The sequence below is a fragment of the Lontra canadensis genome, unplaced genomic scaffold (genome assembly GCF_010015895.1).
Source record: "Lontra canadensis isolate GAN:19392208 unplaced genomic scaffold, GSC_riverotter_1.0 scaffold1, whole genome shotgun sequence".
NCBI lineage: Eukaryota > Metazoa > Chordata > Mammalia > Carnivora > Mustelidae > Lontra > Lontra canadensis.
Window position 1 is genome coordinate 185,971 of NW_022630995.1, and position 25,641 is coordinate 211,611.

General features: G+C 42.1%; 2 protein-coding genes across 14 annotated transcripts in view; one reads left to right on the forward strand and one right to left on the reverse strand.

The window, feature by feature from the left end:
• Positions 1-341: 341 nt before the first annotated feature.
• On the reverse strand, positions 342-4,993 carry MRPS18C (mitochondrial ribosomal protein S18C). Its single transcript, XM_032876297.1, has 6 exons — positions 4,840-4,993; positions 3,464-3,516; positions 2,204-2,287; positions 1,127-1,184; positions 544-603; positions 342-460 (listed from the first exon to the last, which is right to left on the reverse strand). The coding sequence occupies exons 1-6, from the start codon at positions 4,937-4,939 to the stop codon at positions 384-386; spliced, it is 432 nt and encodes a 143-aa protein (XP_032732188.1). The 5' UTR covers positions 4,940-4,993; the 3' UTR covers positions 342-383.
• A 314-nt stretch (positions 4,994-5,307) lies between these two features.
• Positions 5,308-25,641, forward strand: part of HELQ (helicase, POLQ like) — a 45,543-nt gene continuing 25,209 nt past the window's right edge. For 3 of the 13 annotated variants that reach the window (XR_004384894.1, XM_032876420.1, XM_032876544.1), the window contains exons 1-11: positions 5,308-5,514; positions 6,311-7,004; positions 11,515-11,693; positions 12,259-12,459; positions 12,890-12,962; positions 15,106-15,203; positions 16,496-16,594; positions 18,088-18,233; positions 22,090-22,329; positions 24,868-25,009; positions 25,383-25,487. Coding sequence is in view for 12 of the 13 variants with exons in the window: in XM_032876420.1 (XP_032732311.1) it covers positions 5,341-5,514; positions 6,311-7,004; positions 11,515-11,693; positions 12,259-12,459; positions 12,890-12,962; positions 15,106-15,203; positions 16,496-16,594; positions 18,088-18,233; positions 22,090-22,329; positions 24,868-25,009; positions 25,383-25,487 (2,151 nt within the window). In the remaining variant the exon portion in view is untranslated. Of the gene's footprint in view, positions 5,515-6,310; positions 7,005-7,892; positions 8,105-11,514; positions 11,694-12,258; positions 12,460-12,885; positions 12,963-14,207; positions 14,290-15,105; positions 15,217-16,242; positions 16,338-16,495; positions 16,595-18,087; positions 18,234-22,089; positions 22,330-24,867; positions 25,010-25,382; positions 25,488-25,641 lie in introns of those variants that run through there. The other 10 variants (XM_032876502.1, XM_032876668.1, XM_032877209.1 and 7 more) reach the window with 10 other exon arrangements.

Below are 25,641 nucleotides of genomic sequence, written 5' to 3' on the forward strand. Positions count from 1 at the left end.
AATCCCATTTACAAGACAGAATCTGGGCCTAAAGTAAAATTCCAATAGAAGTCATCCTTTCCGTATTTGAAATCCCAATGAGTTGTATGAGCCTACTGGGGACCATCTTACAGTACCAGTTTTTTAAAATTTGTATGTATGTATATAAAATGTAATGTGTATTAACATTTGAAATAACTTGTTTTCATTAAAGAACAATGGAGAGGAAGCCTTACTTTTTCCTTGAAAGATTTCAGTGAAGAATTAAAAACTCAATACTCAGTTTCAAAAGATTTAGCCGATTTTCTACCCAAAGGTTATTAAATCTTATAATTTGAGTCAGTATTAGAATCTTATGACCATTTATTATAAAATATGTTTATTGATGATAAGACTCATATAATTTACTCCCGATACTTGATGTTACAAACTTTAGGGTCTTTGAGATATGCAGGATCCTTATATGTAACTGGCATAAACCCTGTAAAAGAAAATGAAAATGCTTCACAAACGATAACAAGCAAACTTTGGATTAGCCTGATTCAGTTTTTCAGGTGCTCTTACCCATTATTTGAGCTCTCTTAATTGCTTTTGTGATTTCTTTCTGTTTCTTCCCACAAAGACCTATAAAAAAATGCTTTCATATTCATAAAAATGTCAACACTCAAAATGCATAGCAACTATCTTCAGTCAAGGAAAGGCTGGAAAACCTGTAAATAGCCAGGCAGTAAATCTCATAAGCTTTGCAGGCCATACAGCCACTGTGTAATTACTGTGATGTAGTTCACAAAGCAGCCATAGGCACTATGAAATAAGCTACTGAGAAAAACAGGTGGGAGATGACTTGGCCTATAGGCAGTAGGCCCTGGGTTAAATAAGTAGTCTACGAATGACTACAGTATACTCCAAAACATCAATGCAATTTTCTTAAGCCCTCATTTTTTACATGTTGTCTGCCTATAGTTAACTCTGAGCATAAGGAGACATGTAAAATAATAATCCTTTTGGCCTATGAAGAGGCTTTTTCAAAGTACCTGTAGTATCTAGCGATTTATAACACAATTTGAAAATTTGACATTTTTCTTAAATAACAGAAGTAGATTTGTATAATTTTTTTAATAAGCTGCTATAATAGAAAACAAAGTACCTGTTATGTGCCTTCCATAAATGCATCCAGTAAATGGAGAAATAAACTGGGACAAAAGCTGTATGAGTTTTATTTGGAGAAGAAAAAAAATTTCTATCAACACATCTGTTCAACTTTATGTAAATTTAAAAAATTATATATCACTGTCAAGTTATGTAAAGGTTTAATAAATTTTAGACAAACTTCTTAAAAATACTGAACTATGCTCATTCTATTAATAGGTCATTTTAAAAAATTTTTTAATTAAATTTTTAAATGAAAAAACTGATTACTAAAGTTAACTTCGTTTATCCAGTGTGTCAAAACAGATTAATGTACACATTTTTTCAGAGCTAAAACTGTTTTCTTGAACTTTTCCACAGATCCTTTCCTATAACACTATTGCTTTTAGTAAGGCACTAAGCATTTCATCTGTCACAAGAGACTATCACATTGTATCAGACGACAGTAAGGTCTTCAAGAGGTACAGGTACATCACGCCACTTGCCATAATTTATGTTTTATTCATTTAAATTCTTTAGTACTTTTCAGGTAACAGGCACTGTTCCTGGCACTATGCATAATCCTTCTGATAAGATCCATCTTTCAACTTCTCAGTTTTCATCTAAGGTAGCTACCACTTTTTGCTGCCGTCAGTATACTTAATTCCGGCATCATCCTCTCCCCTACATTTGCCACTTTTAATTTGCTGAGCCTTGGACAACAGATAAAATTACATCTGAAGCAGTTATACCGGCAGTGTTATTAGTATGGAGTCCAAATTCACCAGAGGCAATTTTTTGAAACCATTCAACTCTACCAACTAAGAATCACTGCCCAGTGAGCTACTGGTGACCTCCAGGGAAGACAAGAGAACACTGACCTGAAGTAACAGTGCATGAGGGAGAGCCAAAGGGCTCTCATTAGAATAAAACAGAGATGCCTTATACATAGAAAATCAGATTTGAAATTATGAAGCTACTAAAACAGGTGCCTCTATACAAAGCCTGTTATAGAACTAAGTTGATCCTCCTTAATTATGACTAACAAAGGAGCAAATCCTAAAATCAAATATAGCGAAGTAAAACCGTATCTCACCTGTATGTTCTTATAATCTACACGTTTTCCACACAAGATGCATTTTTTAAGAGGCTCCTTATAAGGATTTTCCATTGGAACGGGCTATGATAAAGGAAAGGAAAAAAATCTGATAATACAGTTTAATGTGTTAAATTTAAAAAGATTAAATCTTAAGGCTACCACATTTAAATCTATCCAAAGGATTAGCTGTACCCTTCTTACTATGAAAAAGAAAAAATACAACAGCTTGGCTTATATAAGAAAACTCAGTGTATCTGAAAAGGAGTCACCATTTTAAAGATTTCAGTGTGTTCGTACACATTTTGTCCAAGTACTCTGGTTTGGCTAAGGAGGAATTAAATCCTGGAGGAGGATTCTGGGATAAAATACAATCCTTGGGAAAACAAAGGTTTATGGGAGGATAACTTGTGGTCCCAGGCTGCGTTATCTATGCCAGATCTAGACTCCTAATCTAGAATGGCTTCCAAGTCCATAACCCCCTGGAGTTGTATGCAAATTTTCAAATGACTGAGACTGTGAGCTTTTTTCGGGGAGCCCACATTTCATTCGAACCTAGAAAAGAGCTCTAGTAATTTCCTTTACTCCCCTGAACTAGGGTGAGCATTAGATGACGAGAAGGACGCGCAAGGACTGGAAGAGCCGCGTGTTTTGCAACTCCTCACACCTTCTTAGTCCAATTTGCATGCAGCTCCCACGCAGTGGCGACGCTCCTTCTCTACACTGCGCTAAGCGCTCTGTATGCTTTTATGAGTGTCACGTCATCTTTGCAGGTAGCAAGAAAATTTACACTAAGCCCAATGCCAGTGCCTGAAACCCATAAAGATACACCTACGGGCTAAATGAAACGATTTAATGTCCCAGTACAAACTTTAATTTTGACCCTTCATTTACGAAAACACCCCGTGCCCACCCCCGGTAATGAAGAGGACATGGGGAAGAGAGCCAAGGTACTGGCAGACTTTGTAATCCCTCTGTGCACCCGCCAAAACTATCTTTTTAATTTCCGAAGCGTGTATCCTTAAATTTGGGATCTAAGAAGAAAAATGTGGTGTCCCACAAGCGATGCTTCTGGTAGGACTCTAGGAATTCTTACTTCAGAGCTCACTTAAGTGACAATTCAACAAATTACCGTTTTCAAACTCAAACTGATGAGCATGTTCATCATTTGTCCTTCAGCTGAACTCCATTCCAACAGCTAAAATGTAAGAATGTGGCCCTATTCGCAAATGCCTTAAAAAGGAAGGAGAAAAGTCTTACCAGGTCGTCGTGGCCGGCCACCCGCTGATCCCGCGAACAACCTCTCCAGGGCACTGCAATCAAACAAACGGCAACAAACCAAGTCTTTGCTCCGCTCGCAACTACGGCCGGATTCCGTCCTCCAGGCAGCGGACCCGGGGAGACAGCGCAAAGACCCGCTTTAAGCTCACACCCGCGGCGCGCGGACAGACGCCTCCGGGCGAGCCGCAGCGTGAGGCCGGGGACCCACCGCCCCGAGGCCTGCGGGAAAGCGCCCGTCGCGCCCCGCCCCACGCACCTCCCGCCTGCCCCCTTCCTGAGACTGACTTTCCCTCGCTCCGCGGTTAGGGGCAGAGTTTAGGGCCGGCACTGGAGGGGAAAGCAGGAGGAACCCCCGGGAGCACAGGACGGCTGGGCGGCCGCCGGCCGGGCTGCAGCGGGGCTCCCCGCGCCCTCCCAGCGTGGACGGTCCGCTTCGGCCGCCGCTCCCGCAGGGGGACCTGCTGCGAGGACAGAGCCTGGAGAACCCCACGCGGATCGTGCGTGACTGCAGCCAGCGGGGGCCCCTGAGGAGCAGTCACCGGCGGCGAAGATCAGCGCCGGAGAGACGCCAGAGCCCCCGTCACACTCGGGCCCGCATCCGGGACTCTGGGCGACCGCAGTGCACTTCCCGGGCCTCCGGACAAGTTCCGTCCTTGCCAGCTGCGCCTGGAGCTCGAGGCAAGTCAGTCCCTGCCGCTGCTCGAGAGTCACGCGGTCGTTCTTTCCGCGCGTTTGAAAGGGGGGGGGGAGAGAAGGACTGGGGGACATCCCTGTCCCCTTCGGGGGACGACACCGGTCACCGGGGGCGGGGCCAGTGAAGCGACTCGGAAGGTTCCGAAAACGAGCGACCCAGGCGCAGCCCGAGCCCACGCGACGGAGACGGAAACCAGGCCAGAGGGGGCGGGGGGCAGGGGCTTCTCCCAAATCCAGCAGCTGCTCGTTCTAGACCAGGAAGTCCCGGAAGGCGACTCCGCTCTCCACGGTCGGCTTAAACCCCGTTTCCTCACTCGGAAAAGCAAACCGGGGCGCCCGGGCGGCTCGGCGGGGTAAGCTCGGCCCGCGGCTCCGGTCACGGTCTCCGGCTGCCGGGACCGACCCCGCTGGGGCCCTGCTCCGCGGGGAGCCCGCGTCCCCGTCTCCTCTGCCCCGCCCCCGCTCGCGCTCCCTCCCTGCCTCAAGTAACGTCTTATAGAAATAAAGGAAAACGCGCGTCAGGAACCACGACGGATCCCGTCCCTCTCGGGGAAGCTCCTACTGCGCGAAGAGCCGGCGTCCTCCGGCCAACAGGACGACGCCCGCACCCAGGGAGCGCTGCGGCGACGGCCACGGAAGGGTCTGGGACACGGAAGCCGTACCCGAGCGAGTCCCACGGCCCGTGAGGCACAGAGCAGCCTTCACGAAGTGCGTCCACGGCTTCCTCCCCGGACCACCGCGAGCAGCGCTCAGGGCCGCCATGGGTCTTCGCCCCTCCTCTTCCGCTCCTCTCTCCAAGCCGTCCTGACGAGTCCCGCCGCGGCTCTTCCCCGGTTGGCCAGAGGACTCGGTTCAAAGGTTCCGCGGGCGAACGAAGCCGGTCCGGTGTTCGACGCGCCTGCGCAGCTCCTTTCCGCTCTGACGCTCCCGGCCGCGAGCCTGGGACACCTCTGATTGGACAAGGAAAAGGCGGGTCCCTACGCTCGTGCTTCCGCTTCCGGCTTGAGAGCCCGCGCGATTGGTCTGTGGTCTGAGGTGGATGGAGGGGCGAGCGCGGTGTCCTGCATCTGGTGCCCCCGCGCTGCCCGGCGCTCCCACTTCCACAGGGGTCTTGCGGCCGGGTCACGCGGGGCGGGATTTGGTCATGGTCCTCGGCCCCTGCCATGGATGAGGGCGGGTCCCGCCTCCGCCGGCGGGTGTCTATCCGCAAAAGGGACCGGCCGAGCCCAGGGAGCGGCCTGGCCGCCGGCAGCGCGGCCGAGCCCCGGCAGGAGCGGGAGGAGGAGCCGGGGGCCGGGAGCCGGCGGAGGAGGACCGCGGAGGTGCAGCCGCTCGAGGTACTTCCCGCGCCGCGCACGGACTCCGCGAGCACCCGGCTGGTTGCCCGCGTCGGGGGGACGCAGACCCCGGCGCGCGCCCCCGGGAGGAGCCCGCAGGCCGGCTCGGGTGCGCGTAGAGACCCCGAGGTCGCGTCCGGGGTCCGCGGCCCTCGTCGGCCTCGACTCCGGGGTCTCCGGTAGCTCTGCTCGCGGGGCCTCGCCGTGTCTTTCTCGTGTCGGTCTCCAGGGTGGAGCTTGGGGCGGGAAGGACGCAGACCCGGTCCCGGAGACTGCCCGCCCGACGGCCCCTGCCGCACGCCGGGCTGGGGGCCTCGTAGGCCGCGTGGTCGGCGGGGACCCGAGACCGCCGTTTCCGACTGCGGGTCCCGTTTCCTTCGCCGCTCGCTGTCCGTTTTCCTCCACATTCCCGTCTCTCCCGCCGAGGAGACCGTGGCAGGCGCGGTGCGGGCCCTTGCGGTCCCGACTCCCGGGAACAGTCTCCTCGGCGCGGTCCCGTCGCGTGCGGGTCTGCGGAGCGCGGTGCGACGGCGGGCGTTCCCGCGGGGGTCTGCGGGTCTCGCTGCGTCCTGGCAGCCGGCAGCGCTCCCCAGCACCCCGCACCCCGGGACCGCCGCTAGCGCAGACCACGTCCACGCTCTGGCCCTGTGCGTCTTCATCTTTGCAACCGAGACGGTGACATCCGTTCCGTAGCCGACTTGGGTTTAGGTAATTATGTGCCTGGATAGCTCCAGGCTGGAACGTCTGTCCTTAACGAAGCCAGAACTGACCGTAGATCTTCTCGTTTTCTTTCCAGAATAATGACAGTGAAGAGGACATGTTCGGGGACTATGACAGCTTTGCTGAAAATTCTTTTTTAGCTCAAGTTGACGACGTGGAACAACAATATATGCAAGTTTCTGAACGTGGAAAACGTGCCGCAGGGTTTAGCACCGAAGGTCTTCGTTGGGAAAGCAGCGCCACTGCTGTAGGCAGCTTCGGGGAATCGGAAACGGATGAGCCCGTGAGGAACCGGAGCAGGCGTGAAGATGTCTCTGCTGAACTTGGCATTTTGGATGACGTACCTTCTTCACAGGTGTTATACTTTGAAAATGTGCAGAACTCTGCAGATGATTTGGGCAGCCAGTGTACTGAAGAGAGGGATTGGAACGCATCCTCTCTCAAGACTCTGAATGAGGAATTACCCCAGAATAGCAAAGAAGAGCACCAGCAAACTGGTGATTCCTCTTCAAAAGTCAGAAGTGGTTCAGAAGAAAATAGGAGAAAAAGTCTTAAAGAACATCTAAAAAGTGCCATGACTGGAAATGCCAGGGCCCAAACACCAGTGTTTTCTAGAACTAAACAGCTCAAAGAGACTCTCCTATCTGAAGAAATTAGTGTTGCTAAGAAAACAATTGAGTCATCATCAGATGACCTTGGTCCTTTTTATTCATTACCCAGCAAAGTGAGAGACCTTTATGTTCAGTTCAAGGGAATTGAAAAATTATATGGTAAATGCTTTTTGCTGAAATGAAAAAAAATTTACCATTATTACCATAATACCATTGCAAGTCAATAGAAATCAGATGCTTCTTCGGTTCTATATCTCATCTTAAGAAATAAAAATATCGGTCCTCTCAACCTTCCATCCCTAACAGCCTGCTACTGAACCTCTTTCCTTCCTTTCATGGTCACATTTCTCAAATCTATTATTGTTGCTGTCTCCCTTTCCTCACCTCAAATAATTCCCAGCCCACTTTGGGTTCTGTGCTCTCATTTAAGATGCAAGGACAAGGGGCACCTGGGTGGCTCAGTGGGTTAAAGCCTCTGCGTTCGGCTCAGGTCATGGTCCCAGGGTCCTGGGATCGAGCCCCCGCATCGGGCTCTCTGCTCAGCAGGGAGCCTGCTTCCTCCTCTCTCTCTGCCTACTTGTGATCTCTGTCAAATAAATAAATAAAATCTTAAAAAAAAAAAAAATAAGATGCAAGGACAAGGGTGTCTTAAATCCATTGATACTTTCAGTTCTCACTTGCCTGACTTCTCAGTAGCTTACATGACACAATTGACCAGACCCTTGAAACACCTGTTTCTTGACTTTCTGACATTCTCCTGGTTTTTTCTCTGTCTAGCTGCTTCTCAGTTTTCTTAGCTGGTGTGTCTTTGGCTGACTCTGTCTTCTGTACAAAAACTTGGAACTTCCTTTGACTATTCATGGCTTGAGTGAAGATGTCAATGTTAGTGATACCATTGATTAAAACTAAACATCTTTAAAGATAGCAGAAGTTAAGAGTTAAGTGCAAGAGATAGTAACAACATAAATTGTACTGTTTCTCAAAAATCCTGGGTCCTTGCATATATCTTCGCTATGTGTCATTTTAGACAAGGTACAGTTGCTGGTACCCTCAAAGGTGAGCCTGTTGACCCGTTAGGTACTTCATCAGTATTTCCGAAACTCCTGTGGTAGTGCCTTAGGAGCCATGTGAAAACATGGTTCTCATCTCGGGGACAAGACAAGCAGGTGGAGAAGTAGAACTACAGGAAACAAAGTAATGTAAGACTACAAGAATCTAATAAATTCTGAATTGTGAGCTTTGCAGTTAAGGAGCTAAAGGTGTGTATTGCCCTTGAAGTAGGTGTTAACTTTCTTCCATCTGCTTTTCTCCTAGTACCTTGTTCTTTGTTTAAGCTGCATCTCCTCCCAGACTGAGTACCCTGAGGTCAGGGCTCTGTCCAGCTCAGCTTTTTCTTACAGAACTAGCGCTGTGCCTGGTACACTCTGGTCGGTTCTCAACTGCTGGAGGTCGTCAGCTAGTTAGGAACTCGGGCCCTGCCACTGAAACACAGCTTTTGCACTGAGTCTCAGTTCTTGATCTCTTAAAAAGGAATAATAATACCAATAATGATTGTTTTGTAAGTTATGTTCTGCATCAGGGACATGCCAAATTAAACTGTGGTAATGACTGTAACTATATTGGCAGCTTTAAGTAAGAACTTCAGTAAATAACAGGTCTTTAAATCTCTTTTTACTTATAAATCTGGCTTGATGACATGACCAATTTATTTATTTATTTATTTATTAAAGATTTTATTTATTTATTTGACAGAGAGAGATCACAAGTAGATGGAGAGGCAGACAGAGAGAGAGAGAGAGAGGGAAGCAGGCTCCCTGCTGAGCAGAGAGCCCGATGCGGGACTCGATCCCAGGACCCTGAGATCATGACCTGAGCTGAAGGCAGCGGCTTAACCCACTGAGCCACCCAGGTGCCCCAACATGACCAATTTAAAGCACAAGTGTATGTGCCACCTTTGATTGCACTAAAGCAGTCGTTCTCAAAGTATAGTTCCTGGACCCCAGCATCAGCATCCCCTGAAACTTGTTGAAATAGGCGTTCTCAGGCTCCACTCTAGGCCTCCTGAATCATGGGTTGTGACCTGCCAGTTGGTTTTAACGAGCCCTTCAGGGGATTCTGATGTGCCAGAAGTTTTGAGAACCACTGAGCTTGAGAACCTCAGTCTTATACTGTTACTTTTGCCTTTTTATTACAGAGTTGCATGGTTAATGTGTTTTATATAAATGTTCAGAATCAATATCTTTTTTTAATGTGTGAAGATAAGTGATATTACCAAATATTTGCTATTTTGGTTATTGTAGTCTTTAAAAATTAGAGTTGGATAAAATGCAGAAATGGTCAAGTTGTATTTTCTTTTTTTTTTTTTTTTTAAGATTTTATTTATTTGACAGAGATCACAAGCAGGCAGAGAGAGAGGGAGAAGCAGGCTCCCCGCTGAGCAGAGAGCCCCATGCGGGGGCTTGATCCCAGGACCCTGGGATCATGACCTGAGCCGAAGGCAGAGGCTTTAACCCACTGAGCCACCCAGGCGCCCCTCAAGTTGTATTTTCTTACAGACCTCTGAAGTTCCATAGCTAATGGATGATACCAGTCTGAAATATTTTTAATATATAAATATTAAATATTAAGCTTAAGTATTTAAGTATTTTTGAAATATTTAAAATGAAAAAAAGTCATTTGCAAATATTTGGGAATCACCAAAATATAAGAAATTAATGTCACTTGGCTGTCATTCAGACGTAACTTTTTTTGTTGTTGGCTTTTTTTTTTAGTTTAGTTTTTTTTTTTAATTTGTTAGAGAGAGAGAGAGCTCACGCGAGCGAGCAGGCAGGCAGAGGGAGAAGCAGGCTCCCCGTTGAGCAAGGAGCCAGATGTGGGACTAGATCCCAGGACCCTGGGATCATGACCTGAGCGGAAGCAAGCCGCTTAACTAACTGAGCCACCCAGGCATCCCGCAGACATAACTGTTTTTAATACCATTGTAATACATCCTATTAGTCATTTTTTTTATTTAATTTTTTTGGAAAACATAATACATTCAAATCCAATTTTTCTATTATATATTTGTTTCTAATATCTGTGCATAATTGGGTTTATACGATCCAATTCACATTTATGATCTTTTACTTAACTGTACATTGAGCAGTCAACCACCTGTTTTCAGGCTGCGAAGAATGATACAATTGTGCAAAATTCATTCAACTTTTACGCCACGGCTCTTTGTTACGTACAAACACTGCTGTGATGAACATTCTTGCACATAATCTTTCTATGTCCTTGCTTTTATTTCTGTAGGTGTAGAGACCTAGAAGTAATACTGCTAGCTCAAAGACGGTGTGCAGTTTTATTTTGAATACTGTTTGCTTTCTAAAAAGATTATAGTACTTTATGCTCTCATCGACCACCCGAAGAATGTCTGTTTGTCCCCAATCAAGTCAGCTCTGTATTTTCCATGTGTGAAGCTTTTGTGTTTTTTGGTGGTAGTAGTTACTTGTACTTTGTGTCTTTATTTTGCCAACCCAGTAAGTAACAGTGGAGCATCTTTTCGTGTATTTCTCTCTGCTGTAAAATGTCATCCTATCTTTTGCCCGTTTTTCTAGTGATGAAATACTAATGTGCGTTTTGAAGACTTTCGATGATCCACATTGTCAGATTAGCCTACAGAGTAGTTACACTAGATTTCACACTATGTTTTGGGTCTGGTTTCCTTTTTATGAATTCCACCTTGCTAAATTGTGGAATTCCTAGATGGGCCAGTTAATAATCTTAGTCTTTTGTATTTTAAAGATTTGTATTTTGGGGGTATAAAAATAAAAGCCATTTTGGGTGGCTCAGGTGGTTAAGCATCTACCTTGGGCTCAGGTCATAATCTCAAGATCCTGTGATCAAGCCCCATATTGGGCTCCCAGCTCAGCGGGGAGTCTGCTTCTCCCCCTCCCTGCTTGTGCGCTCTCTCTCTCTCTCAAATAAATAAATAAAATCTTCAAAAAAAAAAAAAATAAAGATTTTATTTTTAAGTCATCTCTATACCCAACGTGTAGAGATCTTAGAACCCTGAAATCAGTAGTCACATGCTCTATCGACTGAGCCAGCCAGGCACCCAATCCTAGCCTTTTATGTTTTAAATATTCTTAACACTTCAAAATGGCATTCAGACCAGAGTTCAGCTCCCCACGAGAGCCAGGTGAATGAATAGTCTTTCTTAGTGTGTATAAAACCTCATAGATGTTCTTTTCCTCCTCCCCCTTTTTCTCTAGGATGTTTGTGTAGAAGAGGAGAGGAAGCTTACCTGATCTCCTTGCAGAACAAAAGAGGAAAGCCTAAACATTCACACAGATCCTCGTACTGTCCTTTAGCTCCTCTCATGTCTCAGATCATGTCTCAGGCCACTATTGGAATCTTAGACCTAAGTGTGCATCTGGCAAATAGATGACTTAGTGACCCACTGTGCTACCCAGACTTGAATTAGAATTAGACTCTAACTGGCTGTGTCCACGGTGCACTGGGGATGCTTACAATTAATGTTGATGTATGTATAATTACACTTAACGTTATGAGAAGATGGATCTACAGAGTGGGATTTGAATTTTCCTTCTTAGGAAACTTTCTTGAGACTGAATTGCAGGAGGGGAAAAATGCCTTTTTTTTTTTTTTTTTTTTAACTCCACAGAATGGCAACATACTTGCTTAACATTGAATTCTGTGCAAGAAAGAAAAAACTTAATCTATTCCTTGCCAACTAGTGGTGGAAAAACCCTTGTGGCGGAAATTTTAATGCTGCAAGAACTGCTTTGCCGGCGAAGAGATGTTCTAATGATCCTACCATATGTGGCAATTGTCCAAGAAAAGGTGTGACTGTTTTTTAACAAATAGCATTTGCTGACATTTTCACATTAAAATATAAAAAGTAGCATAAATGTAACACCTTTTCATTGACTGAGAAGAGGTAGAGGATATTCTTAGGATGTGCAAAAGCAAGTGTAGGACCTACCAAAAATCACTTCTAATACTAATTACAACAAGAATTTTATTCTTTTTTCTAAACTGGCAGATTAAATTCCATTTTAATACTGATATTTAATATATTGATATTCAGCCTGCCTTTTCAAGCAGAAAGTAACCAATTATTATCAAAGTAAGTGAATTATTCTGGTTATTTTGTTTGTTTGTTTTTACAACCGAGGAGACAGTTGAAATTTATTTCCACATCAATTATGTAGTTTAAAAGTTACATTCCTTTTGCAAAGAGCCACACATACTAATTATGACATTTCTTAGATATAGATGTCTTACCTGTGACATTCATTGGTATTATATAGTATTTTAGATTTTAAAAAAAATCAACATGAGCACTTGGTAATTGAGTTCTTAATTATCTGATTTTTTTGTATGTTTATTTTAACTAATATTCTAGATTTCAGGTTTGTCAAGTTTTGGTATAGAACTGGGCTTCTTTGTTGAAGAATATGCTGGAAGCAAAGGAAAATTTCCTCCAATTAAAAGAAGGGAAAAAAAATCTCTATATATTGCCACTATTGAAAAAGGACATAGTCTGATAAACTCCTTGATTGAAACTGGAAGGATTGGCAATCTGGGTCTGGTTGTTGTAGATGAGGTTGGTAACTGTTTTTATAATTTATCAACATTTTTATTATACTAACATCATGTGTATCTCCTTAGTACTTCTATGAAAATAAGTAACTTGTTTTAGTAGATAGACTATACAGATGAATACATTTCATGCATGTTTGGTAATCTTAAATTCAGTTTTGTGTCAAGTGTTTTTTGAAGAGTGAATAAATGTCTGTATGTATTCAATTTTATAATGGTATTTATGAATTCTAGATATGTCAGGATGTTGCCCCCAAACCTCATTAACCAAAATATCAGTGATACAGTGCATATGTATTCTGGTTGCTATATCCAAAATGCTTAAGAGTTATAAAGCAAAGATTACTTCATTTCACATAAATACATGCATGTTCTATGTAGGCATTATATGCAAATTTACTTTTCTTCCTCCCTTCTGTTTTTAAATCTCAAAGTTGCACATGATTGGTGAAGGGAGCCGTGGGGCTATCCTGGAAATGACCCTAGCAAAAATCCTCTACACTAGCAGTAAGTATTTTTTTCAAATGTGGTCCCTAACTGATTTATCCTCAGGAGGCCTATGAAAGACTTAGTTTTATCACTAGCTAGACGATGTACCCTTGGGTAAGATACTTAAGCTTCCTTCTTTGGATTTTTATTTCTAAAGCAAATTTAGAAATTTTGGTTGAAAAAATGGGTAGATGAGCAGAGCCGTGAATATGAAGGAGATTAACATCTGGACATCCCATGTTATCCTCCACTTACCAGCTGTGCATGTGTAGGCATGTGACTCAACCTCTCTATTTCTTCATCTGCTAAATGGGGATAATGGTACCACCTTGAGGGGATTGCTGGGGGGATCGTATGAGTTAGTGTAAAGCAGTCAGCCCTTGCTTAGCACGGAGCACTGAATACGCGATTGTTGCTGCCGCCGCCATCAGTCTCACCCTGGTCAGACCAGTAGAGCAGCGAATGCAAGTAGTCACTCGAAGAGCTCTTTGCAACATCGGATGGTCTTTTGATATTTGTTCTGAATGTCTTCTTTCCTATTTATAGATACACTATTGCAATAACTTACTAAGTTATATATTGCAATAGCTTATTTATGGAAAAGTTATTATAAGGGTCAAATATTAAAATTATTTTTAAAATTTTGATAGCAATGGTATCTAGACAGGTCGTGGCACTTTATAATGATTCATTAAAAAAAAAATTACTGGGACGCCTGGGTGGCTCAGTTGGTTAAGCAGCTGTCTTCGGCTCAGGTCATGATCCCACCATCCTGGGATCGAGTCCCGCATCGGGTTCCTTGCTCTGCAGGGAGCCTGCTTCTCCCTCTGCCTCTGCCTGCCATTCTGTCTGCCTGTGCTCGCTCTCTCTCCCTCTCTCTCTGACAAATAAATAAAATCTTAAAAAAAAAAAAAAAAAAAAATTACTGAGTACCTACTTTGTGCCAGGCACTGTTTTTAGTGCTAAGGATATAGCAGTGCGTAACACACAAAAAAATAACCCTGCCTTCATCAGACCTGTATTTTAGTGAAAGTGAGCAGACAATAGGAGATAAACAAGAAAACATACAGTGTGTCAAATGGTGACAAATTCTATGGAAAAATAAAAAGCAGAGGAAAAGAGGAGAAGCGTTGCCTATTTGTCAAATCCAGTGCACACTGACAGTCCTTGTCTTATTTTCATTCAGCATTTGATTGTTTATCAATTTCCTTTCCTTTGAGTGCTGAAGCACTCTGTGGGGATCGTGTGTTACCATGAGAGATAGCATAGCGTGATGGCTGAGGACGGGCTCGAGCTGGATTAAAATCCTGACTCGCTTTTAACTGCATATGTGACCTTGAGCAAGGTCTCGCAACTGGGCCTCTGTTTCCTTATGCATCAAAATAGATGATAGTGAAATGGGCAAGATTTGTGAGGGGGAGTATGAGGTACAAACTTAGTTATAAAATAAGTCACGAGGTTGGGAAGTACAGCCTAGGGTACTGGTCAGTAATATTGTAATAATGGTGTATGATAATAGATGGTAGCTGTACTTATCGCGGTGAATAGCGTGTCATATCCAGCATTGTGGAATCACCGTGTTATACAGCTGAAACTAATACAACACTGCATGTCAGCTATACCGCCATAATAAAGCATTTTTTAAAAAAAGAATGATAGTAATAGGTCCTGCCTGACTGAACTGCTCTCCTGTGGAAGGCAGCCATTTCATACTGCCCAAGAGGACATGTAGATTCATGAGTTTTACTCCACCTTGGTTTAAAAAGAAAAAGAAGTTGACAACCTGATAGCAAGATCCCATTAAGGGCTTTATTTGGCAAGTGTTCAGGACCTGTTTAGCTCTTCATGGCAGTGGTCCAGAGAGCCAGCAACAAGCGTATTTCATACTCATTATTGTTGCTTAGAAGTCTTGTTGAAGATGGGACTTTTTGCCAAGTGTGAAATTCTGTAGAATTCCAAATAGTAACTTTCAGGTCACTGCAAGTTTTCAGTCTTTGCCAGAATAATACTCTACCAATATCTTTGTATTTTTCTTACCTCCTAGTCACTCCCTCCTTTTCCCAGATCACTCAGGAAGAGTCCTGAACCCAGAAAGGTTACTAACTTACTATTATGTTACACCAAGTAACACATTTTCCTTGCTCCTTTGGATTTTTTTTAGAAACAACTCAGATTATTGGCATGAGTGCAACACTGAACAATGTTGAAGATCTACAAGAGTTTCTTCAAGCGGAATATTACACCAGTCAGTTTAGACCAGTATGTACCTAAGGTTTGCACTGTACGGATTTGTTACCTATCATCTCACTCAGAAAGAAAGGAGGAAACGTACCAGAGAGTAGGGAAGGGGCATAATTCCCCCAACCGTGGCTGTACGCTAATAAGAGTTTGTATATAGAGAATATAAACTCTGGGGTTAGGGATTGTGGCTCGGGTCACTACTGTGTCTATAGCACCTGGAACAATGCTTTGGCCCATGGCCCTTCAATGAAAACTCACTGAGTGAAATTTTCCAGACCATTCTGTTTTTCCACTTCTGAATTCTGTAAGGTAAATTTTTTTCATTTGGTCAAAATTCAGTCATGTTTTGAGTTATTAGCACATAAAACCATTTATCTTGAAAGTTAAGATGTTTTCAGATATTTATGCTTCTGGTAGTTAACAATGCTCTTTTAATAAGTTAAAATGTCATGTGGATTTAATTTAAACTCCCTAGTAATGGTATTCCCAAAAGACTTAAAGTAAATAAATATAATTCGCAGTTATCTGAAAGTAGCTTATAATGAACATATACTCTGTGTGCGGTACTAGTGTGCATGCATGGTCAGTGTCCAGATAGCTTTCCAGAAAATAATACTGAGAATCACCAAATTTTAATTTGAAATTGGATGTTTTTGCATTTGCACCAAAGAGAATTTTCAGCAGATACTTGCTGACTTCTTTTAAAAATGCAATGAACTGTATTTATAAACATTTTTTATAGGGCGCCTGGGTGGCTCATTTGGTTGACTATTTGCCTTTGGCTCAGCCAGCATTGGGCTCCCTGCTCAGCGGGGAGTTTGCTTCTCCTCCAGCTCTGCCCCTCCCCACTGCTTACACACACACTCTCTCTCTCTCTCCCAAATGAATAAAATCTTTAAGAAGATTTTTTTTGTCTACAAATACTTAAATTAAAAATAATGTGATATTTACAATTAAAACTCATGACTGATAAGACAGAAAATTTTAGATCTGAGGAATAACACAAGAATGTGAACATTGACTTATTTATCCTTCTTGTGACAAATACGGAAGTGTCTGCTTTCCTTTTAGACAGTGCCTGTTCAAAAGTATTTTTTTCAAGGATAATAATCTCCACTTTGATTGAAAGGGAAAAAGAAAGTTAAAGAAGTGGTAGAGAAAAAACTTTTACATTGAAGCATGTTTTACATACCTTAGAAAAGCTACAGTTTTTCTGTAGTTGTCCATTTTTAGAACATTTAATAAAATTTAAAACTCTGGAAAGAGGAATTTGTATGTGGTATTAATTGCAAATGTCTTTCCAATCCAAGGTTGAATTAAAAGAATATTTGAAAATAAACGATGCCATATATGAGGTTGACAGCAAAGCTGAGAACGGCATGACTTTCTCACGTCTCCTTAATTGTCAGGTAACATTGATAATCCTTGAATATGAGGTTCCCACCCTTGGTGCCCTAAGAGATATTTACGAGAAGCAGCTGGTGCCTGACATCTGTTGCAAACCCTACAAACTACTGGTTCAAGGTAGTTTCCAGCTTGGACATCAGATCACACTGTGTTACTTTCTATGATATCAGGTCTTAGTGAAGTTTTTTGTTGGTTTGTTTTTTGCAGTCACTGTAAACAAATACCATGTGAAAATCAATGTGGGATAGAAAAAGAGTAGCCGTTTCCAATCTGATTCTAAGATCTGAAAGACAGTGCAGTGCCCAGCTGTGCGCACATCCTGTCAGTGGGCTGTTATGGTTAAGAATGAGACAATATTTTCTTCTTTCAACTGATGCATATTATTTATTCAAACGGCTACTGAATTGTGAGGAAATACATACTTAAGTTGTGTGTACCTAAATACCTAAGAATCAAAGCTGTTAGGTATTTCTTTTGGCCCTGGAGCTCCATGAACCAAGAAAATCTGCAGACCTCCCCCTTAAATGTTCATTCATTCAGCAATAAGCACAAAACGAGAAGAAATTTTTGTGGGCTATGTAGTTCAGATACTGGGTACAAGAATGTTAATGTCTGCCGTGTTAATGTTCTATGACTTATATTAAGGATATTAAAAAGGGGAGAAAGGGATTTTACAATATTTTTAGAATTCTGTAAAGGTGTATTATTCTAAATCTGTATCTTGGTTTCCAATAAAGTTGAAGGAAGTGAGATTTTTTAAATTTAAAAAAATTTTTTAAAAAATTATTTATATATTTATTTGATAGACGATACACGAGCAGACAGAGAGGCAGGCCGGTGGTGGGAGTTTAAATTAAATCCACATGAGCAGGTCACTGCTCACTGAGCAGTGAGCCAGATGTGGGGCTCAATCCCAGGACCCTGAGATTATGACCTGAGCCTAAGGCAGAGACTTAACCCACAGAGCCACCCAGGCACCCCGGAAGTGAGATTTTTACATAATTTTGTATTTTTAATATTGTATTGTTAAATAATTTTGTATTTTTATATTTTTCCATATGTTGGGTTCCATGTGTCTGCTTGACAAATACATTTTTTATTTCTGAAAATTTATACCGTAGTATGATTGAATCTATGTTTTTGAAAACTATTAGTAAAAGTATATCTTGTTTGTGGTCCTTTGGCTGTTATTAGGACCAATCTGAGATTTTCTCTGTGGACTTCTTTGCTTTGCTCTGATAGAGATGAACATGCAGTGGGGTTATTAATAACATTTGCTATTTTCACTTCTTTAATTTAAAACCAAATACACCTAACAAAACCTTAATGACCTAAAAGTGGGACTTAACATTTTGATGTTTCAGCTGGGTTTCATCTTTTCTTTTAAATGATCAGATTTATTAGATGAGAAGTTCAAAATCACAGAGCACTCTGGTAAATGACAGGTTTTCATGGTTGCTAACTAACTACCTTGTTCCTACATCCCGTTGTACAGTATTCTGATACCCTGAAGAAGATGGATCCCGATCACTTGGTAGCATTGGTGACAGAAGTCGTTCCCAATTATTCCTGCTTAGTTTTTTGTCCCACTAAGAAGAACTGTGAAAACGTAGCAGAAATGATATGCAAATTTTTAAGCAAGTATGTTAATCTTCAAAAAATATTGTTTTATTTTATTGTGGTTTCCATGCTGTGTATTCTGTTCATTCAACAAGCACTTACTATTTCTTGTCGAATGTTACATTAAGTTGCTGTACTAGATTCTAAGGGCCCTAACCCTGAAGAAAGTGTAACCGTGAAATTCATGTCTGTGAAATAGCCAAAGAAAAATTCCAAGACTACGTGAGAGAGAATGCTGACCAGTATAATGGCTTAGATCAGTGATTCTCAATCTTGACTGCAAATGAATCCTCTCAAGGGCTTTTAAAAATCCAGGGCCCAGGTTATATCCCAGACAAATCAGACTCTCTGCGGGCGGGACCCAGGTGTCATTATTTTATAGAACTTTCCGGGCAGGTTCAGCATCCAGCCAAGATCAGGAACTGGCTGTAGCAGAGGATCAGTCACTAATCACTGCAGATATGAGTCATCGTCTGTTTCAAAGATTTTACTGATTTATTTGAGAGAGACAGAAGCAGAGAGAGAGAGAGCAGCACGGGGGGCGGGGGACAAAGGGAGAGAGAGAAGCAGACTCTCCGCTGAGCAGGGAACCCGACTAGGGGCTCAATCCCAGGACCCTGAGACTGTGACCTGAGGCAGAGGCTTCAGTGACTAAGCCGCCCAGGTGCCCCATGAATCATAGTTCAGCTTAACCTTCTCTGTAATTAAGTACTGTTGCTTCTGTTTTCTTAGTAAACTTCACACTTACGTGGACATTTAAATTGAATTTCTTAGGTAATTTATTAGTTTGTAATTTGATAGTATTTTAATATTGGCTCTGTTATATTCATAGAGATAAGAGTAAAGTGACCTTGAGTATGAACAGTTGAGTTTTTTTCTGTACCTTTGTGCCGTGTGTAGTTTCATTGGATTTTTCAGACTTCTTTTTGGCCCCCTAACCAGTGCTGTATTACCATGGACCATTATTACCCTGGATTCTAATTTAGGCAGCTCCCATCTCCCCTTCCAGACCTGCTGTCATGGATTGGTCTGATAGAGTTAAATTTGTTGACCAGCACAGAGATCTAGATGTTTGGGATAGAGTCAAGGAGTTTTCCATTTTGGTAACTAATAGTCTGCCTTTACAATGATGATGTTGATTATAGAAACGTAAGGAAATTAAATTGTCATTGAGGTGGTCTCAGTAAGTCATTTGTTTTCATAGACTAAGGGAATTTTGGCACTGGCTAAGTGATGTGGAGATTTAGAGACTAACATTTGACTGGAAGACATGCAATTTATTAGTTATACCCTTGAATAATTTTGCTTGTTGATGATAATAGTTTACTTGGATCATAAATGTTGATATTTAACATTGAAGCACTTAAACATCTGGTTTTCCAGGACCCTTAGTTAATAAATTGTAATGGATACTTTTTTTTTCTTTTAAGATTTATTTATTTATCAGAGAGTGTGCCTGAGCCGGCGCAGGGGCAGAGGGAAGGAATCTCAAGCAGACTCCCCACTGAGTGCAGCCCCTACACAGGGCTTAGTCATATGACCCTGAATGACCTGAGCCTAAATCCGGAGTCAGATGCTCTACAGACTGCGCCATCCAGGCACCCTAATACTTGATACTTTCTTTTTTTTTTTAGATTTTATTTATTTATTTGACAGACAGATCACAAGTAGGGGAGAGGCAGGCAGAGAGAGAGGAAGGGAAGCAGGCTCCCCGCTGAGCAGAGAGCCCAATGTGGGGCTCTTTCCCAGGACCCTGGATCATGACCTGAGCCAAAGGCAGAGGCTTAACCCACTGAACCACCCAGGCGCCCCTAAAAGTCATTCTTGACTTAGAAGTCAAAGGTAGTGACAACTTTAAAAAAGATGATAATTTTCCTTGCGATTGAGACAGTCACTTGGGAAAAATCTGTTTCAGTCTTTGCACTTAAGCAGACACAGCGCCTGTTCCACTGCTCAGGCGGCTTTTCTGCAACAGCTTCTCACGCCATTCACGATAAGGAGGACATCACAGGACGTCTACAGGATGCAGTGGACATCCCAGGACGCTCAAGAAATCATGCTTTACAGACATGGCTTGGGTCAGAAGCCATTTAGCTCAGGATTTTACTTCAGCTACATGTGAATTACAGAATAGTATTAAATAATATGAGTAAAACATGATTCACCATTTCTTAATCGATAGCCATAAAAAAGGGTGCTAAACTATACTTGGAATATTCCGCTTATGAAAGCAGCAAGTAATATGCAAAATAGATTTTAGAGGAAATTTTCCTTCAGAAAGTGTTAAGTCCTATTTCTTTAAGAAAGTATCAAGTAGGGGCACCTGGGTGGCTCAGTGGGTTAAGTCTGTCTTCGGCTCAGGTCATGATCTCAGGGTCCTGGGATCGAGCCCCACATCAAGCTCTCTGTGGGGTGCCTGCTTCCCCCACCCCCTGCCTACTTGTGATCTCTCTCTGTCAAATAAATAAATAAAATCTTTTGGAAAAAAAAAAAAAGAATGACTTTTAAACACCATTTGCCGACAACTGCCAAAGCTCTAGTCATATCAGTTTCCCTAACAATCTCCCCAAAAATGATACCACTGTGCTCCCTCAGTGTAGAATTCAGGCTGGGGTCCAGCTCACTTGTGCACCCTTACTGCTTTACTCCGCATTCCCCTCGCAGCTCCCCCGGACGACTCCCTTTGTCTGTGCTCTGAACTTGTTGTGTCTGTGCCTTCGATCATGCTTCCCCTTCTGCCAGGAAAGGGTGCTCCCCTGCCCCTTCACCGGCACCTCTCTGACACTCCCTCTTCCAGAGCCAGCTCAGACCTCTGCTTCTGCCGTGACCCCTTCGCCGTGTAACCACGGCTTACCCGGTCAGCTATCAGTAGTGTCTCCCTACTCTAACATTATGTGGTGATCATCCATATTTTCATCCCACGTAGGACGTAATTTCTTGAGAGGAGTTCGTCGTGTACATCCCTTTCATGACCCCACACACTGACTGGGAAGTGGTAACAGAGTTTGCTGCTCCCTCCTCAGCCGTCACTTCTCATTGCCACGTCCACGACTCCTGACCACGCTCTTCCCAGTTCTTCTTTGTTCTTCTTGTGTTCCTTGCACCCTGTTTCTCGGCTTCTTGTGACGTCACTGGCCTCCTGTTGGTAACATCAGAGTAAGAGAGCCAGGGCTCTCCCTTATTTCCACAAAGCACCCTGAAACAGAGCGCATGTCGTAGACTGTGTTTTTTGGTGGCTGGTATTCGAAGTGAGTGAGTTATTCGTTGCACTTACTCTTTCAGTCCTTTCTCTCTTTTCTAAAAGGAACTTTAATAGGTGCTTTTAAATGCAGAGACATTGTGGGATATGACTGACGGTTCTAAAATACTAGTGTTTAGACAGTCTGTGCTTTACATTAATACATGTGATTTGATTGTAAGTAGGTTTCCATCTTGAGAGAAGAACATTTATGACTTGGAATTTTTTTTAAATTCTATAAAAATCATCAATAAAAATGTATATTCTCATGAAAAAAATAATGGTAACATCTACAGGAGGTCTCCGACCCTAGCATCCATGGATTCATAGGCAGTATAAGAATGAACGTCAGGAAGTCCATGAACTTATAAGCAAAGTGTTATGTTTATGTTGTGGTTTTTTTTTCCTTCCTTCAATCAGATTTTCATAGGGTTCTGTGATCCACAAAAAGGTTGAGAGAATGCCCAATAGTTAATGAAATCAGAATCAAATTCTAAGAACATTTTGTATACTGAGATTCATGAAAGTAATGTATTTTTTAATAAAGAATGTTTACATGAATCTACTAAAATTAAAACAGTAGGCAGTTTGTCACTGTAAGGTTGAGGGTTTATATTTCTAACAGATCTTTTTCCCTAGGGAGTATCTGAACCACAGGGAGAAAGAAAAACGTGAGGTGATTGAGAACTTGAAGAGTACCGGCGGTGGCAACTTGTGCCCCGTCTTAAAGCGCACCATCCCCTTTGGTGTTGCTTACCACCACAGTGGTTTAACGAGCGACGAAAGGCGGCTCTTGGAGGAGGCATATTGCACGGGAGCTCTGTGCCTTTTCACCTGCACGTCCACCTTGGCAGCGGGTGTGAATCTACCAGCCCGAAGGTAAGGTAGCCATTGGCCAGACTCGAAACTTTTTAATTCTTAGCTAGCTAGGAGTGTGTGTGGGTTTTTTTCTTTTTAAGATTTTAATTATTTATTTGACAGAGAGAGAGATCACAAGCAGGCAGAGGCAGAGGGTGGGGGGAAGCAGGCTCCCCGCTGAGCAGAGAGCCCAATACAGGACTCGACCCCAGGACCCTGAGATCATGACCTGAGCCAGAGGCAGAGGCTTAACCCACTGAGCCCCGCAGGCGCCCTTTGCCAGGAGTTTTTGTTGTTTTTCCTTCTCGGGAGTGGATGAGAATTTATCAGACGTTTTCTCATCATTTGCTGAATTGATAGTTTGGTTTGTTTCCTTCAGTTTATTTATTTATGTTTTAAGATTTATTCATTTATTTGAGAGTCGGGGGAGGGGGAGGGAGAGACTAAAGCAGACTCTTCACTCAACACTGAGCCCAATGCGGAACTCCGTCTCGTGACCCTGAGATCAGGACCTGAGCCAAAACCGAGAGTCCGCTGCCTAACCAACTGCGCTGCCCACGTGCCCCTCATTTGTTTCCTTTACTATTTTAATGAAAAGTAACCAGTAGATTTCCTGGTATTAGAATTACTTCTTTGGTGTTCTTCCTATCTGGTTCAACGTTAGGGTTTATTTTTCTAGTTGCAAACAGCAAGCTCTACCGTTTTTTATGATCTGAGTTTATTTAACATAGGTATTTTCTTGAAAGCTTAGAGGACTCATCCATAAAGACTTCTGGTCTAGTATCTTTTCCTGAGTAGAACTTTGACCATCTTTTCAGTTATTACCCAAGTTATGGGCTTGTATAACTGATGTCTGCTCTTTATAATTTTTATTTAAAAATTTGACTTTAAAATTTGTGACATTTTTTCAAAAGCTTGGGTGATTTTTAAAAATCATCCACATTAAAAAACATATGTATTTTCTGTTGGATACACAGTTTATACATCTCCATGAGATCACAGTTATTTATTGTGTGATCAGCTCCCTTGATCTTCTTACTATCTGTGATTCTTTGATCTGTCCATCTCAGGGATTGTGTTAGTCTCCCACTGTTACTATGGAGTTGCCTTTCTCCTATTTGCATTTCTAGAAGTTTTTGCTTTGTATTTCAAAACTGTTTAGGTATACAAAGGTTCATTTCAACTATCTTACTGCTGAATCTACTTTTTATCAGTATAATTGGTCCTTGTTTTTCTCACTGTTTTCACTTTGAACACTAGGATTACGTTTTCCTTGCAAAGTATATCTTTCTTCACTCTTTTATTTTCATCTGTCACAGTTTAAATTTTCCATTTTTCAGACAATTGGAGAATGAAAAAGGAAGTTAAATGTCTTATTTCTCTTATGCCAGTTGTTACTCTTAATTGTAACAGCTGTAATCAAACATGTTCTTCTGCCATTTTAGAATTAATCAATGACTGTTCCCCCTCCGGAACATAACTGTAGTCTTACTCCTTGCGTATTCTCCTGTAGTGCCTCATGTATGTTGCAGCTATCTGGAGTTTTAGTGCCAGATTTTTAATTGCGTTTCATCTTATAGTCTGTAATTCTCTAAACCTCCTGTAAATTATACTTGTTTTTTGGCTTACTGCTGCCTCGTATATCCCATGTCTTCCTTCTATGATTTACTTTTTATTTTGCCATCCTTGAATAATTATTTTTTTAAGATTTTATTTATTTATTTTTTGATAGCGCATGAGTGGGGGGCGGGGCAGGAGAGGAATAAGCAGACTCCATGTCGAGCGCAGCACCCAGTGCGGGGCTCAATCCCATGACCCTGAGATCGTGACCTGAACCGAAGTCAGACACTTAACTGACTGATCCACCCGGCGCCCCCCAATTAAAGTTTCTTAAGGTTCTTTCCGTCCCCTGTTTCTGTCAGATGTTCTGTGCATTCTGCCTCTTCTTTATGCCCTTAGTTTCCTCCAGGTGTTTGTGACCTTGCTGTCTCCTGAGGTTCGTAAGGAGAAGGCTGCTTAGCGCTTCTGAACAGGAAAGCTGGCTGCAGCCTTCCAGCTACATTAGCAGAATTGAAATGACCGTATTTGTGGGTCAGAAACAGTCGAAACCTGCAATGTTACATAGTTGACAGTAACATAAATTAGCAAATATGCATATGTTGGCAATGCATGATCCTATTTTTCATTTATGGGGTGTAGAATCAGTCTTCGGAGGCTGTTGCTCTAGTAATAGTCAAGCTCTGTAGGCCAGCCAGCACGTTCAAAGCATGGTCCTGGTAGTTACTCGTGTGTGTGTTGAGGTGAACCACTTGGTTTGTCTGTGCTTCACTTAGCCCCTTCGTGAAAATTAAAGTGAAGTAATAAAGAACGTTGTTACCAAGAATTTTGTAAGAATTGCTGATACTGTACCTGAAGAATCTAGGACGTAAATGGCAGTGACTTACTTTGAGTTACCATGTCATTCGACTTAATATCACCATATAATGAAACTAAGAATTAAAAAAATAGGCAGTATTATAGAAGGAGTATCACTTTTAATTAATATTATCAATTCCATAGAGTTATTTTAAGAGCTCCCTATGTTGCGAAGGAATTTTTAAAGAGGAGTCAGTATAAGCAGATGATTGGCAGAGCCGGCCGTGCTGGAATAGATTCTGTTGGGGAGAGTATCCTTATACTGCAAGAAAAAGACAAGCAACAGGTAATCATCTGGCTGTTGGTTTGTTGTTTTATCTTTTTTTTTTTTTTTGGTCTTTGGTCTAGCCCTTTTATGATATCATCTTTTAAAAATTAGTTATTAATATTTCTTTCAATAATGTTTCATTCTCCTCTACGATTAGGAATGACAAAGAATAGTTTGAATACTTTTGTAGTTCAGGCAAGCAGTGAAAAGTATTTTCCTTATTTATCGTTCTTCCATTTTCATGAGGACACCTGCTAAATTCTTATTTGTTTCTCTTTATGGCCTTAACACCCTCTGTTTCCACAAGATCTGTGCAAAATATAAAATTTTATATGGAACACTTAATTTTCTTATAACAACACAAAACATAATGTTGCTTTAACTTTTGTAGGTATCAGAGTTAATAAGCAGACCATTGGAAAATTGTTATAGCCATCTTGTTCAAGAATTCACCAAGGGAATCCAAACTTTGTTTCTCTCTTTGATTGGTTTGAAGGTATTTTTCATTATTTTTAAATCTTATTATCATTATCTGAGATAATAGCAATTTAAAAGTTATGAGAACTGTAAGTATGAAAAAAATGCTAACTTCTAATGTGGAAAAGAAAAATCTGACATAAATCTGAATCTAGATTTATATGTCCATTTTA

What these genes read in the sequence shown, in the direction of transcription:
- MRPS18C (XM_032876297.1), bottom strand. Translation starts at nt 4,939, where the DNA reads ATGGCGGCCCTGAGCGCTGCTCGCGGTGGTCCGGGGAGGAAGCCGTGG. An exon ending in TTATGGAAGGCACATAACAG is followed by an intron (nt 604 to 1,126) that starts GTACTTTGTTTT and finishes ATTTTTTTATAG; the next exon opens with GTCTTTGTGGGAAGAAACAG. An exon ending in TAAGAGAGCTCAAATAATGG is followed by an intron (nt 461 to 543) that starts GTAAGAGCACCT and finishes TTTCTTTTACAG; the next exon opens with GGTTTATGCCAGTTACATAT.